The following is a 24,560-nucleotide window of genomic DNA, read 5'->3' as shown; positions in this document are numbered from 1 at the left end:
ATAGCATGAGGGGTTTGGTTTGAGACGGAAGTGACGTTTTGACTGTTGTTTGTATTAAATTATTGAAAAAAAGAAAACGAAATTAAAACTTTTTTTCTTTTTTTTAAGAAATCGAAGTACTTATTTTCAGTTTCCCCCCCTTTTTTTTTTTTTTTTTATGCAAGCAGTTTGACGTCTCAATTTGCAAAAGATAGGAAACAATATTGAAGACGTAAAATTACCTATCAAATGTGATGCAAACACATTGCTTTTTGTGACTTATTGGTACTCACCAGACCTGTTCGGGCATCTTCAAATACGGGCATTAAACTGTAGAAAATGTGACTCAATAATCGTTGCCATTTTAAAAGAAATTGATTACTTGTAGCCTCATATTTATTTATTTATTTATTTATTATTATTACAATAAGCCAAATGATGGCTTAATACAGGTATAGAAAAAGAAACACAAAATACTGAACCTCACTGGATTTATTTTCTAAACCACTTAATTATGACATTTAAAAAAACAATCAATTATAAAACATTTAGTGTGATCTGCATATACACATCATCCATTAAAAGAATAAAATCACAAGCAATACCCTAGGCGCACAAGTCCAAAGTAAGCACCAGATAAAAAAGCAGGCATGCAGGTGGATGGCTTCCCATGTTTTGTGACAATCTAACAGTAACAACTTCTAAAACATTGCATATGCATATCTACAACATGTTAATTCACAGGGCCGCAAAACCACATTGAATAGCTTGCTTCATTTCAGCTTGTCAGGATGATTACCATGAACCAGGCAACTCCCCTTCATTGCGACACATGAAAGCAGCGGACACAAGAAGAGACATAAATTATTGTAAATGGAGAAAAGATAACAGGATGACAAAATGGAGGATGAAAAATCATTGCGAGCTGCTGGCGATGTGGGGGTCAATTACAATAATAAATCAGGTACACAAAAACGTACAGCAAATGTTACCCTGAGTTCACTTCACTTGTGTCATCCACACACAATTATGACCCCTCGAAAGAGTAGTGAGGAACGGATACTGGGAGTTCTCAGCAAATGATAATGCACCATCCGACTTAGGCACAAATTTGGATCACGCCTCCGTAGCAACAGAACTCCGACGTAAGTCGAGGACCCTCTGTAGCGTTTGAACGGATTCATGTTCTGACAGGCGTGCGAATCAGCGGGACACCTGATGAGTTGCTTTCCGTGTGGGAGGGCGAGTAGCTTGTTGACGTCGAGGTGGACGTGCGACCTGCGGAAACAAAACACTGGGTTACGTATGTTACAGAAAGGGAAGTCCCGGCGTTACCACGGCGACCAGATGTTGCAATGAGGCCAGTTGCTTCAAAAAGAGATTTCGATCGACACTGTGCAATAACAATAAAGATTCTCATTTCACTGGGGAAGGCGGCGCTTCAACACTAAGTTACTCTTGCGTAGTGGATCTGTGCATGTGGTGCATTCAGCGGGTTCGTGCCTAAAAAATATTAGGGGTGTCAGGGAATTCAAATTTTTAATTGTAATTAAGTCGGTTGACTTCAATAATTAACTCACGATAATCGCAAATTTTATATCTGTTCTAAATGCACAATAAAATATTTTTTGCTAAGTTTCATACTCTTGTTAACAAAAAAGTAAAAAAAAAAAGTTAAATAGGAATATGGCATCTTTTAGTCAGATACGTAATTTCATAATTCATAAAATTTAGTTAAAATTAAAAAGATGCGTTGAGGTTATTTTTCTGACACTCGATGGCATAATTGCATCTGTAAGACGGGTCAGTCCATTTTTCTTTTTATATTAAGAGTTATCTAATCTTTAACATGAAGTAACGTGAAATTCTGCACATTTAAAAAAATAAATAAATACAACTTGACCCCAGTCTCCACAAATATATCCATTATTATCATCTTACTGCAAAATTTTGACATGGACGTGCATGCTGCGTTGTAACTGGAATTCCCCCAGTAAGGGGCGGTCATTAATCATGCATTTAAAAAATAAAAATAAATAAAAATAGTGGCTTTAAAGGAACTTTAACTCAAAATTAATGCACTAATTTTTACACCACAAATATTTATTCATATTATTGTGCTGTTAAACATGTTTACACTGTTAGCTAATGTTAATCTGTGCTATCTGTGTTTAGCTTTGACATTATAGTGCTTCTCTGTGTCATCTGACTGTTGCTTAAAAATGGCTGATCTTCACCCAGCCTAGCTACCAATTGATGGCTGGACGAAAAAATGGGAATGAGCGTCGGCACATTTTCAGAAATATGCAGATAATCAAAGATTGACTTGGCTGTGTAATGTCACACATGATGGCTTGCCAGGAAGTATTTTTTTTTTTTTTTTACAATATGTCCCCTTTTAAAAGTCAATTTGAACAAAACAAATTCTCACCTCCGTTGTTCCTCCACATGTCGCGGGCACACTTGTCAGACGAGGTCAATTCCGATATTTGAATGTTTGGATTGGATTTGTAGTCATCTGTGAATGGTGGGAGGAAAAAAAGCAGAGAAAACAATCATCCACTTGTTTGGCAGGAAAAGTCACTCATTGATTTAGTTAAAGTACATTGTCACCTCAGCTACTGAATCAGTGTTGCTCATCAAAACAGCAACGTGTAGCACAAGTTTTGTTGTTTTTCTGGAATACTGGCACAGAAAAAAATTCAACTGGTGCGAGAGGAACTTACTGTTGTTGCTGAACGCAAATGAGCTGCTCTCCCTCATGGTCTCGTTGCCACTGTCCGTCAGCGTCCTCTCCAGGCGCGAGGCCGCCGGACGCTTCTTCTTCTTGCTCCGGCGCGTGCTGATGCGGATGATGCCTCGCACCAGCCGGCACTCGGCCTCCTGCTCGTCCATCTGGTGCTCCTCGGCCAGCGAGTTGATGAGCTGGTTGATGTCCTTGCTCTTGCGCAGGAACACCGAGTCGGTGGTGCAGCGGGCCAGCTCCTCGATCTGGTACTCGGTGTAGAGCTCCAGCAGCTTCTTGGTGATCAGTGAGTCCATGTTCTCCTCGCCGTCCTCCCAGTCGTCGAGCCGGATGACCTCGTCCAGCGATGGGTGGCAGGGCTGCGTTTGCGGCACGTACGTCGCAGAGTCGTCGTCGTCGATGTAATCCCTCGGGCTGTCCACGCGGACTCCGGCGATGCGGACGACGCCCAGCCAGTCGGCGTCGTCCTCCTCCTCCTCCACTTGGCGGTTCGCCGGGTTCTCGGCGCGGAGGCTCAGGTTTTCCGGCTCCTCCTGGACGCTCTCCTTGGGCGCCAGACATGGGGCTCGCAAGCACACTCTGTACAGGCCGCACGTCAGGACGCTGCACATTAAAGTCCTGCAAGCCCTCGGGGAAGCGCAGGGATTGCAGGTTCGGGTGGCATGGGCGGGCTCAGCAGACGACGGGAGGAAGGTGTCGCGCTCCTTCCCGTTGGAGTCTTTCGGAGGGGATTCCAGATCTGGATGGGCGGGGTCCACGCAGCGCTCCTCGTAGGACGAAGACCCCCGGCTGCTAGTTTGGCTCGGGTCTCGTTTGTAGATAACAGGCCTGGAGCTTTCTCTCGCGTTGCCCGCGCTGCCGACAGACATGGCTTACGGACTTCAGGATCTGGACACAAATGCAGAGAAATTAGTTAAAGGCAACATTTGACGGGAAATGGCTTTTTATTGCCTTTTATTGTGAAGCCCTGTTCATCAGCGAGGATACGTTACAGACCACAAAAATCCACAACCTGATATCGAGTCCTGATCCGATACCTTGACAATGTATTAATAAGAAAAAAAAAAGTGCGCATGAACTCCTTTCAAAAAGAATTCCAACATGATACCTTTTTATATGGCTATAAATCAAGTACAGCAGTGGTTTAAACCAAGTGAACATAGAGCATAACAGTGGTGAAGCCCAAAATAATGCAATCAAATTACAGTAAAAATTGACAGACAATATCCTCATAAACAAACTAAAATCTTTTTTTTTTTTTTTTTTAAATCTATTTAGTGCAGTACTAAAATATTCTTCAATGTGTAATTTTTTTCTCTTATGTCCCAATCCATTCATGTGAACTGAAATGAGGGCCGATCAGGTAATTTTCAGTGAATTTATGCTTTAAATTATTATTATTTTTTAAAAAGCACTTCAACACATAACTATTGATTTTGAAGATAAAAAAAAAATAATAAAATTTGAAATGCATGTTTGTAAGATGTATATTTCTCTTGTGTATTGTCAATTAATTTTGCAGACACAATGGCGCTAATTTACATAACCCCGCCCCACGCCAAGTTTCTTCACCCAGGATTTGGAAGCCAGGTCAGCAGAAGGTCTGCCATTTTCAAGCAACCACAAGGAAGCACTATGACTATAATGTCAAAAAAACAAAAGGTAAGGAAAGATTCTCATTTGGCGACTGATTTAGGAAGTGCTGTCTTCACGAGTGAAAATGCCATCTTTCAATCCTTGCCAAAGCACTCGCTTTATGGGAGAATGTTAATGTGTTTACAAGCAAGCACTTATTAATTGTATGAATTCATTTTATCACTTGTTGCTAACTTTGTTACTTTCACTACATTTCCTCAATAGGGAATATCAAAAAACCAACGAATGGTTTCCATCGTTATAATTTATACGCTTTTGTTTTCGTTTTAGATGGAAAATGTTGACAAAAGTGACATGGATGACGTCATGTTGTTTTTGAAGACATGACTAATCAATCGCCCACACACTTAACGTAAACGGAACGGATCGATTATTTCGTCCCATAACGAGTTACAGCCCCTAAAAACGAGCGAATACACCTATTCGTAAACATTTGTAGCAAGTGAGGAGGAAAAACGTCGACATAGAGGAAGCTGCATTCCCGTCTGCGTATGAAAATAAATGTCACTTTCATGGGGGCGACGTCACTCTTTTTTTTTTTTTTCCTCCATTTGAGCAATGACGAGTATCTCAGTAAATACGACTTACAATTCACGGTTCGTCCACGTAGCAACTCGTAAACGATCGCTGCACTCTTCCCCTTTCATTTACAATTTCTTTTTAATACATATCGAGACTAGAAACTTTGTTGCGGTCATCTTTTGGGAAGTAAATTTGTCGACAGTTGTCGATAGTGCACCTGAGCGTCTAGGTGGGAGGTACAAACAGGTAGCGGGGTAGAACGTCCGGTCTTGACGTTCAAAGTAAAATATGGATAAAGACACGAGATGAGTCTTGCCATTGTATAATTATGGCATGGCAATGATGGATAACATATGTAAACTGTTTAACTTAAATTTTATTAAATGCGGCACACAACCAACAACGAATTTGGTTCGGTTTATTGCTGTTATTTTGGTATTGGTATTACTATCGGTAAAATGTATTGGTCATATCTGCTAACATAATCCATCAAGCCGGAAGTAGTGTTTTAGTAGGGTGTTTTCGTTATTCCACATTCTTGGCGATAAATATTACTCAAAGAATAATACTATGTATAATATTGTTGTATAATTTTGTAATTATTCCTCAATGGGGGCAATTCAATCACATCCGAAATTGAATGAGCTTTTATTTCGAAGTTGAAAAGACGGAAATTGTTTCTTCTGTATGACAGGAAGGCGGCATGCGCTGACGAGTGAACATAAAAGCAATTTTAATCATCCACGACGAATGCTGAAGAGTTTGGTGAGAGATGTCTTTCTCCCCCATTTGCTTTTCTTTCGGGATCTTAAATGATAATGTGGTATTTTTTAGTTTAATTTGGCACGTGTGCCGCTAATGGCTAAAAATCTAAGGATGCTCGGTGGGTAACCCTTTCAATGGACGCCAATTTGGCATGTGAAGAAAAGGGGACACGCATAAACTATCAGTCCCTTATGGAAACTAACAAATGTAAATCCGGGAACGACGTTTTAGTCTTTGTAGCTGGCTATTCATAGTGCCTCGTGTGTGCGTGACTATTGATCCCAAACGTAATGACGTCACTGGTTCGTTCGGCAAAGTCGCGCTAAAGGGTGGCAGAATAAGCCCTGCCATGACTTCCACCCATGCCTCGTCGGGTCACCACCCCCGACCCCAGAGCCAGAACTATGAGGAGGAGCGCAGCAGCCAGCCCCTGAGGAGACCTAGGAGAAGGTGGGAAATCTTACCTGGGAAGAACCGCTTCTTCTGTGATGGGCGCATCATAACGTCCCGCCAAAGTGGTATGGTGCCCGTAACCCTGGCCCTCATCCTTGTCACCAGTGGATTATTCTTCATATTTGAGTGAGTTCATGCCTATTTAATGTTTTTATATTGCACATCATAAACATTATATAGCAAACAAAGCAGCTTCTCTTGTGTTGCAGCTGTCCTTTCCTGGTCAAACACTTGACGAGCTGCATACCCGTCGTCGGAGGAGTGCTTTTTGTGTTCGTGATCGTCACACTGCTTCAGACCACCTTTTCCGACCCTGGTATCCTGCCTCGAGCGACGACGGATGAGGCGATTGACATAGAGAAGCAGATTGGTACACTGATGCTCACAAATACACCCTAAATTAGATTTTTGGAAGGAACAGCCTTTGTTTTTCGCAGAAAATTTCTGAAATGCTGCAGATGGCGCCAATTTGCATCCGTCAGTTGAGCTAAATGCAAAACACGATTGACGAGCTAATACGTCGTTGAACCGAAGCAAAAAATGTGTTTAAAACTATTTTAATTTATTCCAGACAGCACTGAGAGCGCCAGCTCCCGATCCTCCCCACCGCGCACCAGGGAGGTGCTCATCAATCAGCAGGTGGTCAAGCTCAAGTACTGCTTCACCTGCAAGATGTTCCGGCCTCCGCGCACCTCCCACTGCGCTTTGTGCGACAACTGCGTGGGTGAGCTTTTCTTCACTCTGCGGCATTATTTAGCCTCAAGATTGAAAGTCTTTATTTATTGTTTAGTTTGCAAGGTTGGGTACATTTGAGTAAGCACGGTTAAAAATGGGTATCTGTAATATAATTTGTCCTTCAGAGCGATTTGACCATCACTGCCCCTGGGTGGGCAACTGCGTGGGCAAGCGCAACTACCGTTTCTTCTACGCCTTCATCGTGTCCCTGTCTTTTCTGACGGCATTTATCGGTGGTTGCGTGGTTACACATTTAATAATGAGTAAGCAAAATAAAGTATTTATGACACCGACAAGAATTGGGAGTACCGTTAGAACGATTTCCGTCTTTTCCTTTCAGGAGCTCAGAATGGGAAAAGCCTGGTTGATGCCCTCCAAGAGAGTCCTGGCAGATATCCTTTACGGAAAGAACATTTGCAGTCAGTCACCTGAATCAGAATGAGTTTTATTGGCCAAATATATAAAAACGGTCCGAGTTTCATATATGGGAAAAAATGGAAATCTGGAAGAGGAAAAAAAGGTGCACTTCGCACCACAATGACTCGTCATCGGCTCCTGCCATGCATTTGGTCTCCTTGACTCGACTTTGCACCGCCGTGGAGCTGGTGATTTGTTTCATCTCAGTCTGGTGCATCTTGGGCCTCTCAGGCTTCCATACGTACCTTGTCGCAGCCAACCTCACCACAAATGAAGACGTGAGTACCGTTGTCGTGTTATTGCGCTGTTGTATTAAATGCAACCTATGCATCTTTTTTGAAACCTTCCAAAATAGTTTGCCTTCCTGAAAACTGCTGTAAACAATATTAATATTCTTTTTTCAGAAATTTGCACATCTTTTATTTACAGGACAGTATGTTAACATAACCATTTACTCAGACCTCCCTTTTTTTTTTTTTTTTCTTTTTTTTTTGTAATAATTAATTACTCATGAATTTGTTTAAAAGTACTTCAACCTCGAATATATGTATTAAATGTGATTTTTATGTGTGTGTGTTTAACCCATTAAAGATCAGTCTGTAAATATAAGTCAGATTTTGTTTAAAAAAAAAAAAAGTTATGCATAATTTATTGTACATATCAAATACTGTGCAAATGATATTTTGGGGGATTTTTATATACACACCATTGTCCAACATCAATACACATGAACTTCTTTTAGTAGTTAGAGTATACTGCATGCATAGAATTGGTGAGAAAGTGACACTATCTGGTGGACAAATATAAAAATGTATCATAAATGACTGCATTAATTTTGAAGGTAAAATAGATGACCAAAAATAACATTTTCAATCAAAATTTTATTTTATTTTTTTATGTTTTCGTCCCACACAGCCAAAATAACTTGAAAATAAAGAAGAGATTGGCACAAAAGGACCCTAGGCTGTAGGAATAATTGTAAATGTCATATATTTGCTGCAATGAAGAACTGCTTCTGCTTGCAACGAAGAATGCTTTGCTCTGTTCCCACTCACATTCACATATCCTGGCTATTTGAAGATGACTAAAAAGCTGAAGAACCACAACATCTAACGCAGCAGAATGGTTCGAGCCAGTCTGCTGAGGTCGCCTGTTTTCTGTTAAGAAATCATTGCAAACTTGACCACACATGTACTCAGCAATCTTCTCCTCACATGCACAACACATAGACAAGTACACTGTGTTCCAACTATGGTTTGCATTTGCATTTTTAGGGTTGAAACACCCATGTAAATAGGGGCATGGAAAACCAAATAGAGAGGGTGAGGAGAGGAATCTTCAGAGAGTGCAGGAGTGAATTGTATCAGTCAGTTCCTCTCCTCCTCGCGAGCCCTGACCTGAGTGTCTTCTCTCCTTTTTGTGTCATGTTTAATAGATGTCAAACAGGTAACCCTGATAGATGTCTTCAATGTTATTAAAGAGCTAAAGGATGTTTTTCCATACGTAGGTTAAAGGTACTTGGTCAGGGAAGAGCGGCACAGACGCCACCAACCCTTACAGTCACAGAAACATCTTCATCAACTGTTTCTCTATACTCTGCGGACCCATGCCACCCAGGTAAGACTCACTTCACTGTCACTTACTCAGGGCAACATGCCTGCTTAATCAAATCTTTTCCACAGCTTGATCAACAGACGAGGCCTCCTCCCCGCAGACAGACCCGCTCGTGTCGGCACGGACGTCGAACTTCCCGTCACGGCCGCCAAAAGCGGACTCAGTGTGGTAGGCGGGCTTACGTTTGGGAAGCCATTTTGTGCTTTTGGCCGCTTCCTCCACATATTTCCGTGCAAGAATGAGATCAGAAGTATGATTTTAATGTGATTGTGTGTGCCATATGCAAAATACATAGAGAGTGATTGTTGGCCGTTTTCATGTAGCCGATACGGAAATGTATTCTTTTGATGGCACATTACGAATGAGCTTCATGTAATAGTACAATTAAAGTACGTAGCCTACAGTAAGGTACTTTTTTTTTTTTCTTCTTTTTTTTTTTTTTCTTGGTTTGGTAATCCATCCATCCATTTTCTTGACCGCTTATTCCTCACAAGGGTCGCGGGGGCTGCTGGCGCCTATCTCAGCTGGCTCTGGGCAGTAGGCGGGGGACACCCTGGACTGGTTGCCAACCAATCGCAGGGCACACAGAGACGAACAACCATCCACACTCACACGCACACCTAGGGACAATTCGGAGCGCCCAATTAACCTGCCATGCATGTCTTTGGAATGTGGGAGGAGACCGGAGTACCCGGAGAAGACCCACGCGGGCACGGGGAGAACATGCAAACTCCACCCAGGAAGGTCCGAGCCTGGACTCGAACCGGAGACCTCAGAACTGGGAAGCAGACGTGCTAACCACTCGACTACCGTGCCGCTGGTTTGGTAATGTGATCTAATTTTCAATCGACAGCAAGTTGCAAAATGTCCACCCCTTGAGATGGATTAAAAAAAATGGGTGGATTTTTCTGCTTAATTCATATTCCACATGCTGTGTTTACACTAGTGGGTAGGTCCTTAGAACATATTATTATATATATATTATAACTATTTGTTTTTCATAATCACCTTGATGTACCCGTCTTTGTAATGTGTCCACAGCCCAAAAACGAATCTAAAGGGCTGGCACAGTCTACCACTCGCACACCACTGCTCCCCACCCCGGGTCCTCAGGGGAAGTCGCCGTCAGCCAGGGGCCCGGCGCCGAATGCCGACCCCACGTTGGACGCGTCCTCCAAGTGCAAAACGCACCGGGATGCCGGCCCACCGACTGGCGATTCCTCCCACGTGCATCCCGCCAAGACGAAAGCCAAGAAAACCAAAAAGCGCACGGCCAAACCTGCCTCTGATGTCCACGCTCCACGCCACGGCCAAAGTGAGGCGCCATAAAGGTGCCCGCTCCGTCCCGCTTTCACCTCAATGACACTTTGATTATATTCTGATTCAGGGAAAGTTTATTTACATGCGAAAGCAATCGTATAACAACTCAATTTGTTTTTGAAACAGACAGGGGGCCACGTATGCACTGTACAGCGTTGATACGGGCACAGTAAAGGTACACATTTTACTGATTTATTTATTTACTTGCAAATTGTTATGTTATTGTGGAATTCCCGTTTTTATGAGTAAGTATGCCTTTTTTTTATTGGTGAAATGATGCACGAAAAACTTGTGCTGGTTGTTTTCTAGATTTGTTCGAGCTATTCAAACTGCGTAAAGGTTTGATTTGTGTCGGTGTAAAACACCAATAAGCATTTTGTTTTGTACTCAAATTGAGCTTGCATCCATGAGTATAGTGTAGTTGTGTTTACTCTCAAAGAAAACAAACTTTTTCTCTCCTTTTGGCCGATTTGCACTAAGCTGCCAAGCACCACATAGGTTGGTGCTCAATAGGCAACTCGTGGAGGAATATGTCATGTTTATTATCCACATTGTAACCTGCGATGTAAAAGTCATAAAAATGCAACAAACATTACCGACTTGGAATGCGTTTCTAAGGAGAAGCATGTTGGTACTGTATTTGTATGAAAATGTAAAGAATATTAAACAATTGAAAGTTATGTTGATGGGACTTTTTTTATTATTATTTTAAATGCTGTTGGATGCAGTGCAGTCATTGGCCACTAGATGGAACTGAAAGTTAAAAAAAAAAAAGCAGCAAGGTAACGTGAGCAGTGGAGGGGATGCTTTTGAAGACTTTCTGTGACTCAGGCGGATACACATGCAAATTTGTATGCAATGATGAAAACTCTTAATACACAAAAAAAAACATCCAAAAACGGAAGATGAAAGTTAGAAGAAAATGACCCTCAAAGTATTGGATGCTACATATTTTGTTATGGTGAGCTCTAATTAGCTCTTGGGGCCTCGGTACATTCGACTAACACACTATTACGCTCATCATAAATGTTCAGAGTTTTTACGTCTCCAGACAGATTTTTTTTAAATTTATTTGGCCAACCCCTGAGTTAAAGTATTCATTAAGCTAATAAGAGTATTGATCATAGCAAGCGCTGCTATCAGCTACTTGCACAGGCCCTGTTTTATTATCTGTATAAATAACTTTCTTGCTAACCCTGTGTAGGAGTTGAGGGCAACTTGGAGATGGCGCTTGTGTCGATGTGGTTCTCATTTGACAACATGCATGTAAACCATACGTGCGTGTGCGGCTGCGATACGATTTGATAGAATGATTATTCTCTGAAAATACACTGGGATGTAGGAAGGAGCAAATAATAGTCCATGAGGCATTGAGATAGCGAAGCGCACTCACTCTCCGGGCGTGTGCGCGTGCATGTGTGTGCGTGAGAGTGTGGGGGCGGCGGTGATGATGATTCAAGTCAGATTTCTCACAGGAACAGACACTTCAGTGGAAGCAGAGGCACATCGCAGTTGGCCAGCGCAGAAGGAATATTTAACTTAAAAAAAGAGAAAAAAAAATAGGTAGTGGCGGATTTAGCAAGAATATTAACTTTGGATATTTATTTTTATTTCATTTTTTGGGGGGTGGAGATTCAACATGTCCCGAGTCGCCAGCCTGTCCAAACTGCGGCAGGAGAGGATGAGGGAGATCAACCTGAGGGTGAGTTATCGCAAACACACTGTTAAAAAAACAAAACAAACACCTCATTTTTAAATATATATATAAATAACAACTGTGTGATATATATTTTTCCCTCTGTGTGTGTTACTTCCCCTTCTTGTTGGGTGCCTCTGCGGTTTCCTGGTTGTGAGACGCACCATGCAGGGGCCCGCTCACGCAGGCCTGCGCCCATCATGCCTATCTAGTCATACTGCACTGAGTATGCTCGGGTCTGTGGGTGTAGGTGTGCGTGCGTGCGTGTGTGTTTGCTTGTTCACAGTGTGCCCGCTCTTGTTGGATAGTTGTTGCCATAGAAATGGCCGTGCGCGCGTGTGGTATCGCTGCTCTGTGTGAAAATCTCCAGGGCCTCAAAAAAGGTTGCAAAAAATGTCGCAGCAGGTGTGAGGAGGGAAAATACATGTTTCTTTATTTTTATTTTTTATTTTTGCATTGTTCGCCATTTCGCAGTAGCTAACTTTTGAGTTAAGAAGGCTAATGTTGCTTTTCATAACGCCTACACACAAAATGTTAAATCCCAGTATAGTCACATTTCTAACACAATTGCCTCACAGGCCAGTCAGAATTGTCCGCCTAAAATGTCGACATTTCAGCCTACAAGACCTCCACTTGGAACTTGAGAAGCATACAAGAGGCTGTTTCGGTGTGCGTTTGCAAAACGTAATGCTCGGGAATAAACCCAGCTGGCTAACCAACCACAGTACGTGAACTTAAGGCTACGTTTAGAATTAAAGTGAGCGCAATAACTACGTCCCAGTTTTTGGAAACTGGGCTACAAATATCACAAATGGGCACAAATGAAAATCCGCGATGGAGCAAAATAATCGAAGTAGCGAGGGAACACACTATTCCTAAATTGAATATATTTCTAATTAATATTAAAAAAAATGTTTATCAATTCACGTACTATTTTTAAAAAAGAAATCAATACTTGAGTTTTTTTGTTTGTTTTTTTCTCGTTCACAGGATTTATTAACTGTTTTATTTTTGCTTAATTTACTGGTCAGTTTGACTTGTTTGAAAAAGACAAAAAAAAAACGATTACATTTAAATCTGTTGACCTGTTTTTTTGTTTTGTTTTTTGTTTTTATTTCATTGCATTGCATTATGTATCTTTTTTGAGAGCAAGTCACATTGACCCATGAAAATTGTTAAAAAACAAACACAACAGGAGGGCTAAATCATATTCTATATAAACTTTAGTTGAGTTGAGTAACAATGCGTACATATTTTTTTGACTACTATGCCCACCTCTGCGACTCCAGCTATATTACTGCCCCCATATGACTTTCTGTTATGTAAAAATATGTTGTTCCACTAATACTGACCTGACAGTGTCAATCAAAACTGAGCATTTTGTCCATTCAACCTTATTGAATCACTTAACAAAGTGGCCAGTGAGTATAAAAGAGTATAATGGTAAATCACCCGAGATGCCAGACATTAATAATCAAACTGGGTTAGTGGACCGCTTACCTAAAAGTGGACCACTTGACACACATGAAGTGCATCAAATCTGCCAAACTCCGACCTTGAGCTTTTCCAGTGGGCGTAGCAAATCTTGGCATGTTTATATCCCATAACTTTGGGACGCATGCCTGCAATTGAACAGCAAGTTGGCCATTGTGGTTTGAAGCAGCCATTTTGGGTGGATTCTATGGCTGGGCCCAGGGAACTCATCCAAATCCTATCAGTGTTTCCCAACTTTTATGGCGCCAAGGCACATGTTTTATATTAAATCTCACCTCACAAAAAGTGGCCACACAGGTCGGTTATGTTACGCACCTCCTGCCAGCTCATGAAAGCGCTTTTATTTTTGTAACTGTCCCTTTAAAGTTGCTCACTATGACTTCTGCTTTTCCAGTGTGACCATCATGAGATCGAACCACCCCCTCCCCCATCTAAACTGAGGAAACACTCATAGAAACGCTTGCATAATTACAGGAAACTCCCTGGAGAATAAACAGACTATTAACCACTGTTCTAACTGCAGACGTTGAATACTGTATTTGTCATGATGCATTTCTGTTTACGTAATCCCACTTGGTGAAACTATTTTTTTTTCCCCTGATCTCCCCAGAATAAAGAGCGAGAGCGCATGAGGGAGCGAGAGAAGGCGGCCCGGGAGAGGGAGGCCCGCTACAACAACGGTCACCTCTTCACCTCGCTCACAGTGTCGGGGACCACACTGTGCTCGGCGTGCAACAAAAGCATCACGGCCAAGGAGGCGCTCTGTTGTCCCAGTAAGTCGTGGCGGGTACTAGTCCATGCTGGGCCGGCTGGGGTGTACCCTGGGCGGGGCTAACTGGACCATTTTTTTTATTTTTTTTCCCCCCAGCATGCAATGTGACCATCCACAACCGCTGCAGAGATGCTTTGCCCAATTGCGCCAAAGTCAAACAGCGGGTAATAACGCCAGTTGTAATTTATACTTCAACCTATGCTGAATGTGAGGTTTTCGTTGACAATTATAGTTGAGATTTCCATGTTTGTCATCCACAGCAGCAGAAGACGGCGCTCATGCGCAATAATTCATCTTTGCAGAATGTCGCACTGCGCACAAGAAGTAAGACATTTTTGGCAAACTTTATTTATATAGCACCTTTCATACATTCAAATGCAACTCAAGGTGCTGAACAATTAATACATCCATAATACAATAAAAAGAAACACGCAAATCACATGGCGGGGCACAGAAGAACCCTGTGTGGAAAGGCTAACGGCTAAAGGCTAGCTAATAAATTGTTAATTTAAATGTACATTTTGTCATCTTCCATGTGTAGATCCAGTCATGCGCGAGCGTCCAACCTCGGCCATCTACCCTTCCGAAAGCCTGCGGCATTCCCTCCTCGGATCCCGACGAGGACGTTCCGGCCTCACGCTGTCTAAAAGTGTCTCCACAAACAACATTGCAGGGTGAGCAAGTTGGTAACCACATTTGACTTTTTTTTTTTTTTTTTTTTTTTTAAATCAAACTTCATGTTTTTTATGTAAATGGTGTTTGTAAATTATTTAAAATGGAAGTGATTTTTTAAGTAAGTCATTCTCATTCAAAACAAATATTTACAATTAGGTTAACTATAATTAACCAACTAATTTAAAAAAAAAAGTGCTTCCTGTAAAAGTTGTAATTTTACTAATATTTTTATGCTATCATATACAAGAAATAACTTAATAATTGTAATAAAAATAATGGCTAAAAAACATTTTAATGAATCAGTTTTCAGGACAAAAATACTTAAATAATGATTCATATTAGGGGTGTGAATTGCCTAGTACCTGACGATTCGATTCGTATCACGATTCACAGGTCACGATTCGATTCGATACCGATTAATCCCGATACGAATGGTCACGATTCGATACCGATTAATCCCGATACGAATTTATAAGTCGATTGTTGCGATTTTTTTCCATTCAAATTTAGAAAATACTATCAGTAAATTTGTACATGTACACTGTAAGATTTATATGAAAATGTATTATTTATTTATCTGAAATTTCAGTCTTATAGAGGTTGTAATCTGTTTCATGTTTAAACAGCATTAAAATAAAATATTAAGGCTTAATGTTCCGTTCATATAACATTCTTCCATGCTTAAGGTGTGAATCCTAAAAAAAAAAAAAAAAAAAAAAAAAAAAAAAATCGATTTTGCCTATTATTGAATCGATTCGAGAATCGCGCGATGTAGTATCGCGATATATCGCCGAATCGATTTTTTTAACACCCCTAATTCATATGTAAAATGTTTAAAATTTAAGTGATTTTCAACAAAATAGTCATTCTCATTCAGAACAAATATTTACATTAAAATTACAAATGTAAATAATGCTTCATATAAAATGTATTGTGCATAAATTTTGAAAAAGTAAATGTGTTGCTCGTTTAATAATAAAAGCACGAAAAATTCAAGACCATCAAATGAAGTAAAAGATAGAAAACGTAAGTATCCGAATGCGTCTGCCGCAGGAACCTGAACGACGACTCTCCTCTGGGCCTGCGCCGGATCCTGTCCCAGTCCACGGACTCCCTCAGCTTCCGGAACAGGGCCATGTCGGTGGAGTCCCTCAACGACGACGGTACACGCCGTCCACTTCCACTGTGTCCACCGCCTCTCAACCGCCACCTTTTATAAATTGATGGTATGATTAAAGGTGACTACTACTACACGTCCATCCTGGAGGAGATGGAGCTGGAGGGCGAGGACTTCAAAGCGGACTCGTGGAGCATGGCCGTGGACACGGATTACCTGCATGCGCACAGCAAAAACGTCATCAAGAGGCAGGATGTCATTTACGGTGAAGACCTTCTCACCCCGCCCATCCGCGCTTGAGTCAATAAACCTCAAAGCAACCAGATGCTATTTTCCATCTCCGCCCCCCAGAGTTGATCCAGACCGAGGTGCACCACATGCGCACGCTGCGCATCATGGAGCGGGTGTTCCGCCAGGGCCTGCTGGAGGAGCTGCAGCTGGACCCGAGCACCCTGCACGCCTTGTTCCCCTGCCTGGATCAGCTGATCGGAATCCACTCGCAATTCCTGGTGCAGCTGCTGCTGCGCCGCAACGCCAGCCTGCAGCCCGAGTCCGACTGCAACTTCACCATACGCCGCCTGGGCGACATACTGCTGGAACAGGTGAGCCATGTACACTTTTACCAAGTATTGTATGCATATTCCAGTTATGGTGGGAGTGCACTGTTCTTTAATTAGCAAAAATGGCTCCTGGCTAATTACAGAAATAGGAAATATATTCACATTTTTCTTACATACAAACAAGATTGAGTGTCCGTTTCTTTTCTAAAGTTAGTGGGTGCCATTTGATTCATCCAGTGTGTTTAAGTTTTTCCCCATGGAGACCAAAATTGGTTCCCCGAAAGTCGATTTTTGTATGTCCTGTTCAAGGTTATTATTGTTCATGAAAACTAAAAACAAAATTTTATGTTGTTTTTGGTATTGAAGTAAAATAGTTTGTACATAAATGACAACTAAATCTAATTATAATTAAAGCAAATATGTCTTGTTTTCATTTTTGTCAGTCATTTGGTAATTGAGTTTACTTTATTACATAATGCTAGAGATGATTTTAATCTTGAACTCAACATTTTAATCTTGAACTTCATATTAAAAAAACAAAACAACTAAATCTAATACCGAAAAACATATGAAAACCATATTAAAGCAAAGCATTTTTTGAAAAAAAAAATGAAAACAAGTTCGCTCTAAAAAATATATTTAACTGAATTTAAAGAAACAAAAAAGTCAAAACAAAAAAGAAAATCCAGGACTATTATAAACTTTATGTTCCAGTTCTGTTTGCGTTCAGACAATAAAATGTTGTTGTTTTTTTTTCTATTGGTTTCCAAATCTGACATATATTTTTTTCCCATTGCTTGATGTGTGTTCCTGTTTGCAGTTCTCGGGCCAGAGTGCGGACGACATGCAGAAGACCTACGCAGAGTTCTGCAGTCGCCACATGAAGGCGGTGAAGTTGTACAAGTCGCTGCTGGCCAGAGACAAGCGGTTTCAGTGCTTCATTCGGGTGAGACTGAGAGGCAAAAAGGATTTAAAAAAAAATAAAATATGATTGATAGTGAGTTTGCTGATGTATGTACTGTATGCAGCGTGTTAGTCGAGGACCCTGGCTGCGTTGCCATGGCATCCAGGAATGCATCTTGTTGGTGACTCAGCGCATATCCAAATATCCCGTCCTCATTCAGCGGATTCTGGACAACACTGTTGGTAAATTGCCACACTTTGATTACACTATTGGCACACTTACCACATGACAACCACCATTCTAAAGGATTGCATTTATTTTGTCTCACAGAAGACGAGGAGGAAGCGACCTCCATAGCCCAGGCTCTATCCATGGTCAGGGATCTTCTCAATTCAATAGATCAACAGGTATCACATGGGGAAAAAAACAAAAAAAACTTCATTCAGTGTTGTTTTTTTTTGTTTTTTGTTTTTTTGGAGTGAGATTTGAGTGATTTTGCGTTCTGGCAGATGGAGGAGCTTGAGAAGACGCAGCGAATGCAGGAGATCCAGGCCAAGCTGGACCAACGGGCCGAGACCCGGGTGAGGGACGGGGGACTTTTCCGACCCGCCGAGCTGCTCCGTCGCGGACTCGTCTACGAGGGAACATTGCTGTGGAAAACCCCGGGATCCCGACTTAAAGGTGCAAAAAATATTTAGGACTACAGTGGAATCTTGGGGTCAGTAACGGTTGGTCAATAGTCAGTAATTCTCCCCTTCACTGGTTCTCTCTAGACGGAGTATTAGGGCCACGTATAATTTTTTTTTCCAGAGGGGAGGGGGGGGGGGACTCGCAAACTTGCCACTTTATGAAGTTGACAAATTTGCAAGAAAACAACTCGCAAATTTGCCACTTAATAACGTGGCAAAATTGTGACTGCTTTTCTTCCCCACTACAATTGTTATGCTGACATTACAGCTTTAAAAGCAAAACACTTGCACTTGCCTGGCACTCGCTCATTAACTTGATCTATATTTACACACACACACACACAGACACAGAGTTGGAAGTCTTTTCAAAGTCTCACTGTCTTCTCACCCCTCTAATAGCGCCGTCAAAATCAAGTGCCTGCCCTTAGAACCCGATGCGAGTGAGCTTTGAGGGGATCACTCGTACCCTCGACAACCATCTTGGTACTGGCCTGTGTTGTTGTGGCCTTTGGCTCTTTTGGGAGGCGATCTGGAGTGGCGCTACAGAGTCGTTAGATCTCATTGTGCCAGTTGTTCCCATGTAAAAGCAGTTTTCTTCTGCAATGTGATTAAGAACATCATAAAAATTAGTCATACAGACTTTGTTTTAAGCAATATTCTGAATTGTTACTAACTAAATGAGGAACTGTTTCATATGTGTACAAATCCAATCGCAATAATTTTGCATATACTTGTGGAGATTGTGGTCAAGTTGTATTTTACAATTTTAAATGTGCAGAATTTCACAAGTTAAATGCAATTATATTATGCCATCTAGTGGCAGAAAAATGACCTTAACACAAAAGTACATCTTATTTTAACTCAATTTTATGAATTAATATGAAATTACTGTATTGATAATTAAAAGATGCGGCCAGTTTAGTTTAACAATTTTTTTTCCAATTTTATGTTAACAATTGTATGAAAACTTAGAACAAATATTTTATTGTACATTTAGAACAGAAATAAAATTTGAGATTAGTCATGCATTAGTCATTAGTTATTAATAAGTTAATTAACTATTAAAGTCATTAGATTAATTAAGATTCAAAAATTTTAATCGCCCAAATCAAAAAGTCTGTTTTTGTGTAGATGTGACGGTCTTACTGATGACGGACATCCTGGTGTTTCTTCAGGAGAAAGACCAACGCTACATCTTTCCATGTCTGGTGAGCTACCCACGGTCGTATTCAGGGTTAAGTATACGTCGCGAATGTATCCCGACAACATTTTGTCCGTCTCCAGGACAAGCCCCCCGTGCTGTCGCTGCAGAACCTCATCGTGAGAGACATCGCCAACCAGGAGCGAGGCATGTTCCTCATCAGCGGCTGCTCGCCGCCGGAGATGTACGAGGTGCACGCCGCCTCCAGGGAGGACAAGAACGCGTGGATACGGCAAATCCAGCGCACCGTCAGCAAGTAGGGGCAGCGACCGAATATAGACGACCACACATAAACAATGATGATCATACGATGTTTGTGCTCAGGTGTCCATCACGTGAGGAGTTCCCCCTCATAGAGACGGAGCACAAGGCCCATCTGAGGAGACTCAAAGGTCAGTTTCACCCTAAATGAGCTAACCAATCAAAAATCACGTTCATTGATCGGCTAGTTGGTTGCGCCACAATCGCAGCGGACCTCCACCAGAAGGACCGTGAAATGCTGGAACTCCTGCAGGAGAGGGTGACCCTCTTCTGCGAGCTGGCCCAGGTGACCAGTTGCCAGGACGACCTGGAGCCCCCCGTCACGCGCTACCTGTTCAGGGCGGACACCCCGCAAGCGCCGCGAGCGGAGAAGTTCCTGCTGGATGCCACGACCGAGGGTAAAAGGGGGAGGGGGAAAAAAAATGATGTTATATCATCCAGTGGTGGCGCTAGTGTGATTGCTGAGTTTTCTTCGCAGTGGACCGACTGAGCGAACTCCTGCTGGGCTCCAGCGTCGACGTTCCTCTCATGTGCCATCATAACCACATGGACATGACGGACGCTAGTAAGTTGATTTTATTTATGCTTATTTTGATTTTTTTTTTTATGTAATCCTTTTTCCTCCATGCAGGTGATCAGGAACTTCTCATCAATGGAGCTCACGAGTTGCCAGCAGCAAAAGTGAGCTTGAGATTCAAATTATTATACTCAATCACACCACAATATTAGATACGCACTAAATATGTTGCATTGTGTTTGTGTTGGACAGGAAGTTTGTCAGAGGCTGATGAACCTCAGCGTTTACCTCCATGCACTCCAGGTGAGCACATACCAAGAACCACGAGCAAACACTTCCTCATATGTGATTAAACAATTACATTTTCACAAAATAACTCATTTGTAATAGCTGTCATCGCCTGTAGATCATGGCAGCAATTGTGTTTTCACAATAAGAGCTGCACCTTCCTCCCAACATGACAATAACTTCATTATGTTTATAACTACTTCCTCCTCCGAATACATGACAGATCTTTTCAGTCACTTCCTTCTGACAACTACAACTGCACAACAAATTGTTAGTTGTTTTCATATCTAACAGTCCCTCCTAACACACTTAAGTATCGGTATTGGCCGATACTGTAAAGCTGGGTATCAGTATCGGTATCGGGGGCCAAAAAAAACAGTATCAGAACAACACTAATAACTACCAATGCTTTAAGCCACCTCTTCATGTCAGAAGCTGCGTCAAAGCCTTCTGTATGTTCTTGCATAAAAATAGCATTAAAAAAAATGTATAAATACGTTTACACGTTTTTAGGTTTGAATGAGTTAATTCCATGTGTTGGGATATAAAGTTTTCTTCAGGCATCTGAAAACCACACCCAAGGATGAACCACACTTGTGCAAGTCCACAATTTTCTTCCCAATATCTGGTGTGTTTGTAATGACAATGTGTCCGTTGTAGTTTATCAACCACACATCATTTTGATAATACTAATTAATCTAAAACATGAAAAGTTTAGTCTTGATTTCATGTCAGACAATGGAAAAAAAAAAAATCTTATGTGTCTTTATTTAGTGTATGTAAACTTCTGGTTTCAGCTTTGTCAATAAAAGTGCACAATGCGTGTTCCCGACAGGCTGCTGTCATCAAGCAAGACTCCATCCTGGAGCTGCTGCTGCAGCAGGAGGACGCGGCGTCGCCGGCGTCGGCGGGTTCCTGGCGGCAGAACCGCGAGGCGGCCACCGGCGCCACCATCGGCGAGCTGGCCCTGCTGCAGAGGCAGCACAGCCTGCTGCAGGAGGAGTTGCTGAGGCTGCGCGACGCCGAGACTCGCTTCAAGGACAGCGAGAAGGCCCGCGCCAAGCTGGAGAAGCAAGTTCGGCACATGAAGGGCTGCGGCGACGCCGCGTCCTCGCAGGAGCGCGGGGAGACGCCCTCGCAAGTAAGGAGATCTGCGCCAATGTTTTAAAACAGAAAGATGTCGTTCTGAGTTGAAGTAAAACAAGAAAATAAAAAAATAAAAAATAGTTCAAATGTGTTTGTAAAATAATTAATTTCAATCATAAAATATTTTGTTTTTTTAATGTTATTCAAAATTAATTTCATTACAATTCATTTTGCTGAATAAAGAAAGTTGAAAATGTGTTTGTAAAATAGTTAATAAAATTAACAATAGAATAATCATTTATTCTTACTTTTTAAGTCGTAGACTAATTAAAAGAGTAATCAAAATTCTTAACTTAATTTGATAATAAAATACTTCATTCTTGTTTTATATTTGTAATATTTAAGTTTAATTTAATTATTTGGTCCATTGTTCTCTAAAATAAGTAATACTTAAAGTTTATGGAAAATTATTTTAAGAATTTGTTTGTAATTTTATTGTTTAGAATTAATGTTAGTTGGTAATTTTTATTATAAAGAAGTTAGAATGTCTGCGATTGGCTGGCAACCAGTCCAGGGTGTCCCCCGCCGAGTGCCCGTAACCAGCTGGGCTAGGCTCCAGCAGCCCCCGCGACCCTTGTGAGGAGCAAGCGGTTCAGAAGATGGATGGATGGAAGTTAGAATGTGTTGTTACAAAAGTTTATTTTAATAATAAAATTATTCATGGTTATTTTTATGTTGTTTTGTAATTTATTTAATTATACTAAATTGACCAATGATTTAATAGAATAAAATAGACTGTGATAATGACAAATAGTTTATTTTAATAGAATTGTTTTTTTTTATTAGTAATATTATTGGTGTTTCAATGCATCTGTAAAATGATTCATTTTAAAAGCTTGTTTATTTTCATTGACAATAAATCAATTAACCAAATATTTAATGAGTTGAATTGAACATAAATAAATGTTAAAAAAATATATATATAATGTATATATGCATAACTTTATTCACCCACTAATTTGATATTTGTGCAGCCTGGACGGGAAGGCTTGAGTGCGAGTTCCCAGTGGGACAACGAGGCACACCAATCAAACTCTCCTCAGGGAGGCAGCGACGAGGAAGTCAACATGACGTCTGATGATGACGATGAAGAAGAAGAAGCATCTGAAAGCTCCAGAGGTGAGACAACACGTACGTGAAAGTTCAATGTTTGGGGGATAATAGATTTACAGAAAGTCAGCCATTTTGGTTTGAAGCGGCCATTTTAGGGTTTCTTCAAAGAGCAGCTAGTCTCCCGCTTGCCCGTTAAATTGTCGCTAATTCCAAATTATTTTTCCACCGCAGATTTCCAAGACATTCCAGAGGAAATCTGATCTTCCGCGAACGAGCTAAGTGACCCTCACATCTTCCAATAGAAAAGCCATTATGCCGCAATGTGCGTACAGACATATATCTTGAATGAATTACTTTATTTATCAAGCTGCTTTGCTTTCCTACTTAAGGGCCTGTGTGTGTGTGTGTGTGTGTGTGTGTGTGTGTGTGTGTGTGTGTGTGTGTGTGCGTGAGGTGTTTTTTTTTGCATGATTTACTTGCCGGGAAAAAGGGAAACATTCAAATAATTCACACTACTACATGGATGTGCTTCTGTTCAACAATAATTGTGATTTTTTTTTTTTTTTTTCCACATTTACATAACACTTACAGGGTAATTTCAAAGTATTTAGTGCAGTGGTACCTACTTACAAATGATCTATTTCCCAATTTTTTTTTTTTTTAGCCAATTCTCACTAGCTTAATGCTAATGACAGACATGTTCATGAAAGTAGCATCATTGTTGTGATGTTATAAAATCCCTTTATTACTGTATGTTTATAACATAAAATAGTGCTGTTTTTCTTGTTAAAAACTGGAAGTAATAGGGAACGATTTAAGATGAAATCAAGGCACCACTGTCTGTGAATTTCAGCATTTTTGCACCAAAAAAAAAGAAGGCTACATCAGGAAGCAAAGAAGTAAATATGAAACAAATAACTATACATGTATATGTGGATATGACAAAGTATAATGTATGTAAAAGGGCATCAAATCAGAAGTGCGTGTGTGTTTTTGGCTGTGTTGCATGATTGTTGCGCAATTTGTCATTCAGTGCAATAGACTCCAGCCTTTCCTTCCAAAACCCGTTTGACAATCTTCTGACTGCTCTGCTGTCACACTTTTCTATCGTTCACGTTTGTTACGAGGTTGCCAAATGATGATTACATGATGACGTTAACATGATACTCTATTTGTATACTGTATAACCTGAAAGGCGATGCTTACTTGTTGTAAACACGGGACAAATGAAAAAAAAACTGCGTCAAAATATTAGAAACCCCTCCCAGTACGGCGCAGTGTATAATAATGAATCTCTTGTTATATTAATACGGAATGTATTGTTTCCTCATCAATAAACTTTTCATACCACTAAAGTGGGATGTTAAGGTTCATACACGCACGCTTATATGCAGAGTCCCTCATCCTAATCCTGCAGACAATGTCAGCCAAAAGATGGTTATTAATAACCCACAGGGGTCCACAGAGGGAAATAACTGACATAGTCATTGCCCCCCCCAACAGTCCCTTGTTGCCCCCCCCCCCCCCCCCACCTCCGTCAGTCCATATATACGCTTGTCGTTGCCACTGTACCCCCTTCCCAGGAGACCCCCAATTATAGTCAGCGCAGGCCAGGTGATGGACTACAGTTACAAGGCAGGAATGTCCAGCCCGCGTCTCTTCTGTGTCCACGACAGACACAGTCGACTCGGTCACAATTCATTTGAACGACGTGCTTTATTGCGTATGCTTTCTATTCAAGCCGATTGGACGACTTGCGTCACATTTTTGGCTATGCAAGTTATTCAGCTCTGGTATTATTAATAGGGATGTAACAATAACGGCGATATCGTGATATTAAAACTGCCACAATATATTGTCGTTCTCATGTCACGATATTAAAAAGCAGAACATCTTGGGGGGGGGGAGGAAAAAAAAAATAAGTCAGGTTGATTTCCATTTGTGCAGTTCTAGTACCCTATGGTGGCTAGTTTTTTAGTG

The 24,560-nt window shown here is 41.1% G+C and overlaps 3 protein-coding genes across 7 annotated transcripts; 2 read left to right on the top strand and 1 right to left on the bottom strand.

Moving 5' to 3' along the window:
* Window positions 1–372: 372 nt before the first annotated feature.
* kdf1b (keratinocyte differentiation factor 1b) lies at window positions 373–5,141 on the bottom strand. 2 transcript variants are annotated; one of them, XM_077506364.1, is made up of 4 exons: window positions 4,970–5,141; window positions 2,706–3,613; window positions 2,411–2,497; window positions 373–1,257 (listed from the first exon to the last, which is right to left on the bottom strand). In XM_077506364.1, exons 2-4 carry the CDS (start codon window positions 3,592–3,594, stop codon window positions 1,160–1,162), a joined length of 1,074 nt encoding a protein of 357 aa, XP_077362490.1. In that variant the 5' UTR covers window positions 3,595–3,613; window positions 4,970–5,141; the 3' UTR covers window positions 373–1,159. The 2 variants fall into 2 exon arrangements, with proteins under 2 accessions (XP_077362490.1, XP_077362491.1); XM_077506365.1 differs by lacking the exon at window positions 4,970–5,141 and adding an exon at window positions 3,677–4,881.
* On the top strand, window positions 4,429–10,887 carry LOC144007085 (palmitoyltransferase ZDHHC18-B-like). Its single transcript, XM_077506368.1, has 9 exons — window positions 4,429–6,247; window positions 6,331–6,491; window positions 6,693–6,845; window positions 6,982–7,119; window positions 7,197–7,248; window positions 7,449–7,551; window positions 8,781–8,890; window positions 8,956–9,055; window positions 9,929–10,887. Exons 1-9 carry the CDS (start codon window positions 6,018–6,020, stop codon window positions 10,214–10,216), a joined length of 1,335 nt encoding a protein of 444 aa, XP_077362494.1. The 5' UTR covers window positions 4,429–6,017; the 3' UTR covers window positions 10,217–10,887.
* A 549-nt stretch (window positions 10,888–11,436) lies between these two features.
* arhgef2a (Rho guanine nucleotide exchange factor (GEF) 2a) lies at window positions 11,437–23,935 on the top strand. 4 transcript variants are annotated; one of them, XR_013280065.1, is made up of 23 exons: window positions 11,439–11,909; window positions 14,008–14,170; window positions 14,266–14,333; window positions 14,430–14,493; window positions 14,711–14,843; window positions 15,898–16,007; window positions 16,083–16,226; window positions 16,313–16,563; window positions 17,342–17,467; window positions 17,550–17,667; window positions 17,756–17,832; window positions 17,935–18,106; window positions 19,246–19,322; window positions 19,399–19,571; window positions 19,640–19,707; window positions 19,786–19,974; window positions 20,055–20,141; window positions 20,208–20,257; window positions 20,346–20,396; window positions 21,217–21,256; window positions 21,486–21,522; window positions 22,502–22,646; window positions 22,812–23,935. XR_013280065.1 is itself a non-coding variant. In XM_077506362.1 (22 exons), exons 1-22 carry the CDS (start codon window positions 11,847–11,849, stop codon window positions 22,838–22,840), a joined length of 2,676 nt encoding a protein of 891 aa, XP_077362488.1. In that variant the 5' UTR covers window positions 11,437–11,846; the 3' UTR covers window positions 22,841–23,935. The 4 variants fall into 4 exon arrangements, 2 of the variants coding, with proteins under 2 accessions (XP_077362488.1, XP_077362489.1); XR_013280064.1 differs by having other exon boundaries at window positions 21,217–21,259; XM_077506362.1 differs by having other exon boundaries at window positions 11,437–11,909; window positions 21,217–21,522; window positions 22,502–22,658.
* Window positions 23,936–24,560: the final 625 nt, after the last annotated feature.

Source organism: Festucalex cinctus, chromosome 19 (assembly GCF_051991245.1).
Source record: "Festucalex cinctus isolate MCC-2025b chromosome 19, RoL_Fcin_1.0, whole genome shotgun sequence".
NCBI classification, from domain to species: domain Eukaryota; kingdom Metazoa; phylum Chordata; class Actinopteri; order Syngnathiformes; family Syngnathidae; genus Festucalex; species Festucalex cinctus.
The sequence above is the reverse complement of the archived record's forward strand: the minus strand, read 5'-3'. Positions and strand labels throughout refer to the sequence as shown.

What these genes read in the sequence shown, in the direction of transcription:
- LOC144007085 (XM_077506368.1), top strand. Translation starts at nt 6,018, where the DNA reads ATGACTTCCACCCATGCCTCGTCGGGTCACCACCCCCGACCCCAGAGC. An exon ending in GGATTATTCTTCATATTTGA is followed by an intron (nt 6,248 to 6,330) that starts GTGAGTTCATGC and finishes CTTGTGTTGCAG; the next exon opens with CTGTCCTTTCCTGGTCAAAC. An exon ending in TGCGGACCCATGCCACCCAG is followed by an intron (nt 8,891 to 8,955) that starts GTAAGACTCACT and finishes TCTTTTCCACAG; the next exon opens with CTTGATCAACAGACGAGGCC.
- kdf1b (XM_077506364.1), bottom strand. Translation starts at nt 3,594, where the DNA reads ATGTCTGTCGGCAGCGCGGGCAACGCGAGAGAAAGCTCCAGGCCTGTT. An exon ending in ATTTGCGTTCAGCAACAACA is followed by an intron (nt 2,498 to 2,705) that starts GTAAGTTCCTCT and finishes CACCATTCACAG; the next exon opens with ATGACTACAAATCCAATCCA. An exon ending in CATGTGGAGGAACAACGGAG is followed by an intron (nt 1,258 to 2,410) that starts GTGAGAATTTGT and finishes TTGTTTCCGCAG; the next exon opens with GTCGCACGTCCACCTCGACG.
- arhgef2a (XM_077506362.1), top strand. Translation starts at nt 11,847, where the DNA reads ATGTCCCGAGTCGCCAGCCTGTCCAAACTGCGGCAGGAGAGGATGAGG. An exon ending in GATTCTGGACAACACTGTTG is followed by an intron (nt 17,668 to 17,755) that starts GTAAATTGCCAC and finishes TTTGTCTCACAG; the next exon opens with AAGACGAGGAGGAAGCGACC. An exon ending in CTCCAGAGGTGAGACAACAC is followed by an intron (nt 22,659 to 22,811) that starts GTACGTGAAAGT and finishes TTTCCACCGCAG; the next exon opens with ATTTCCAAGACATTCCAGAG.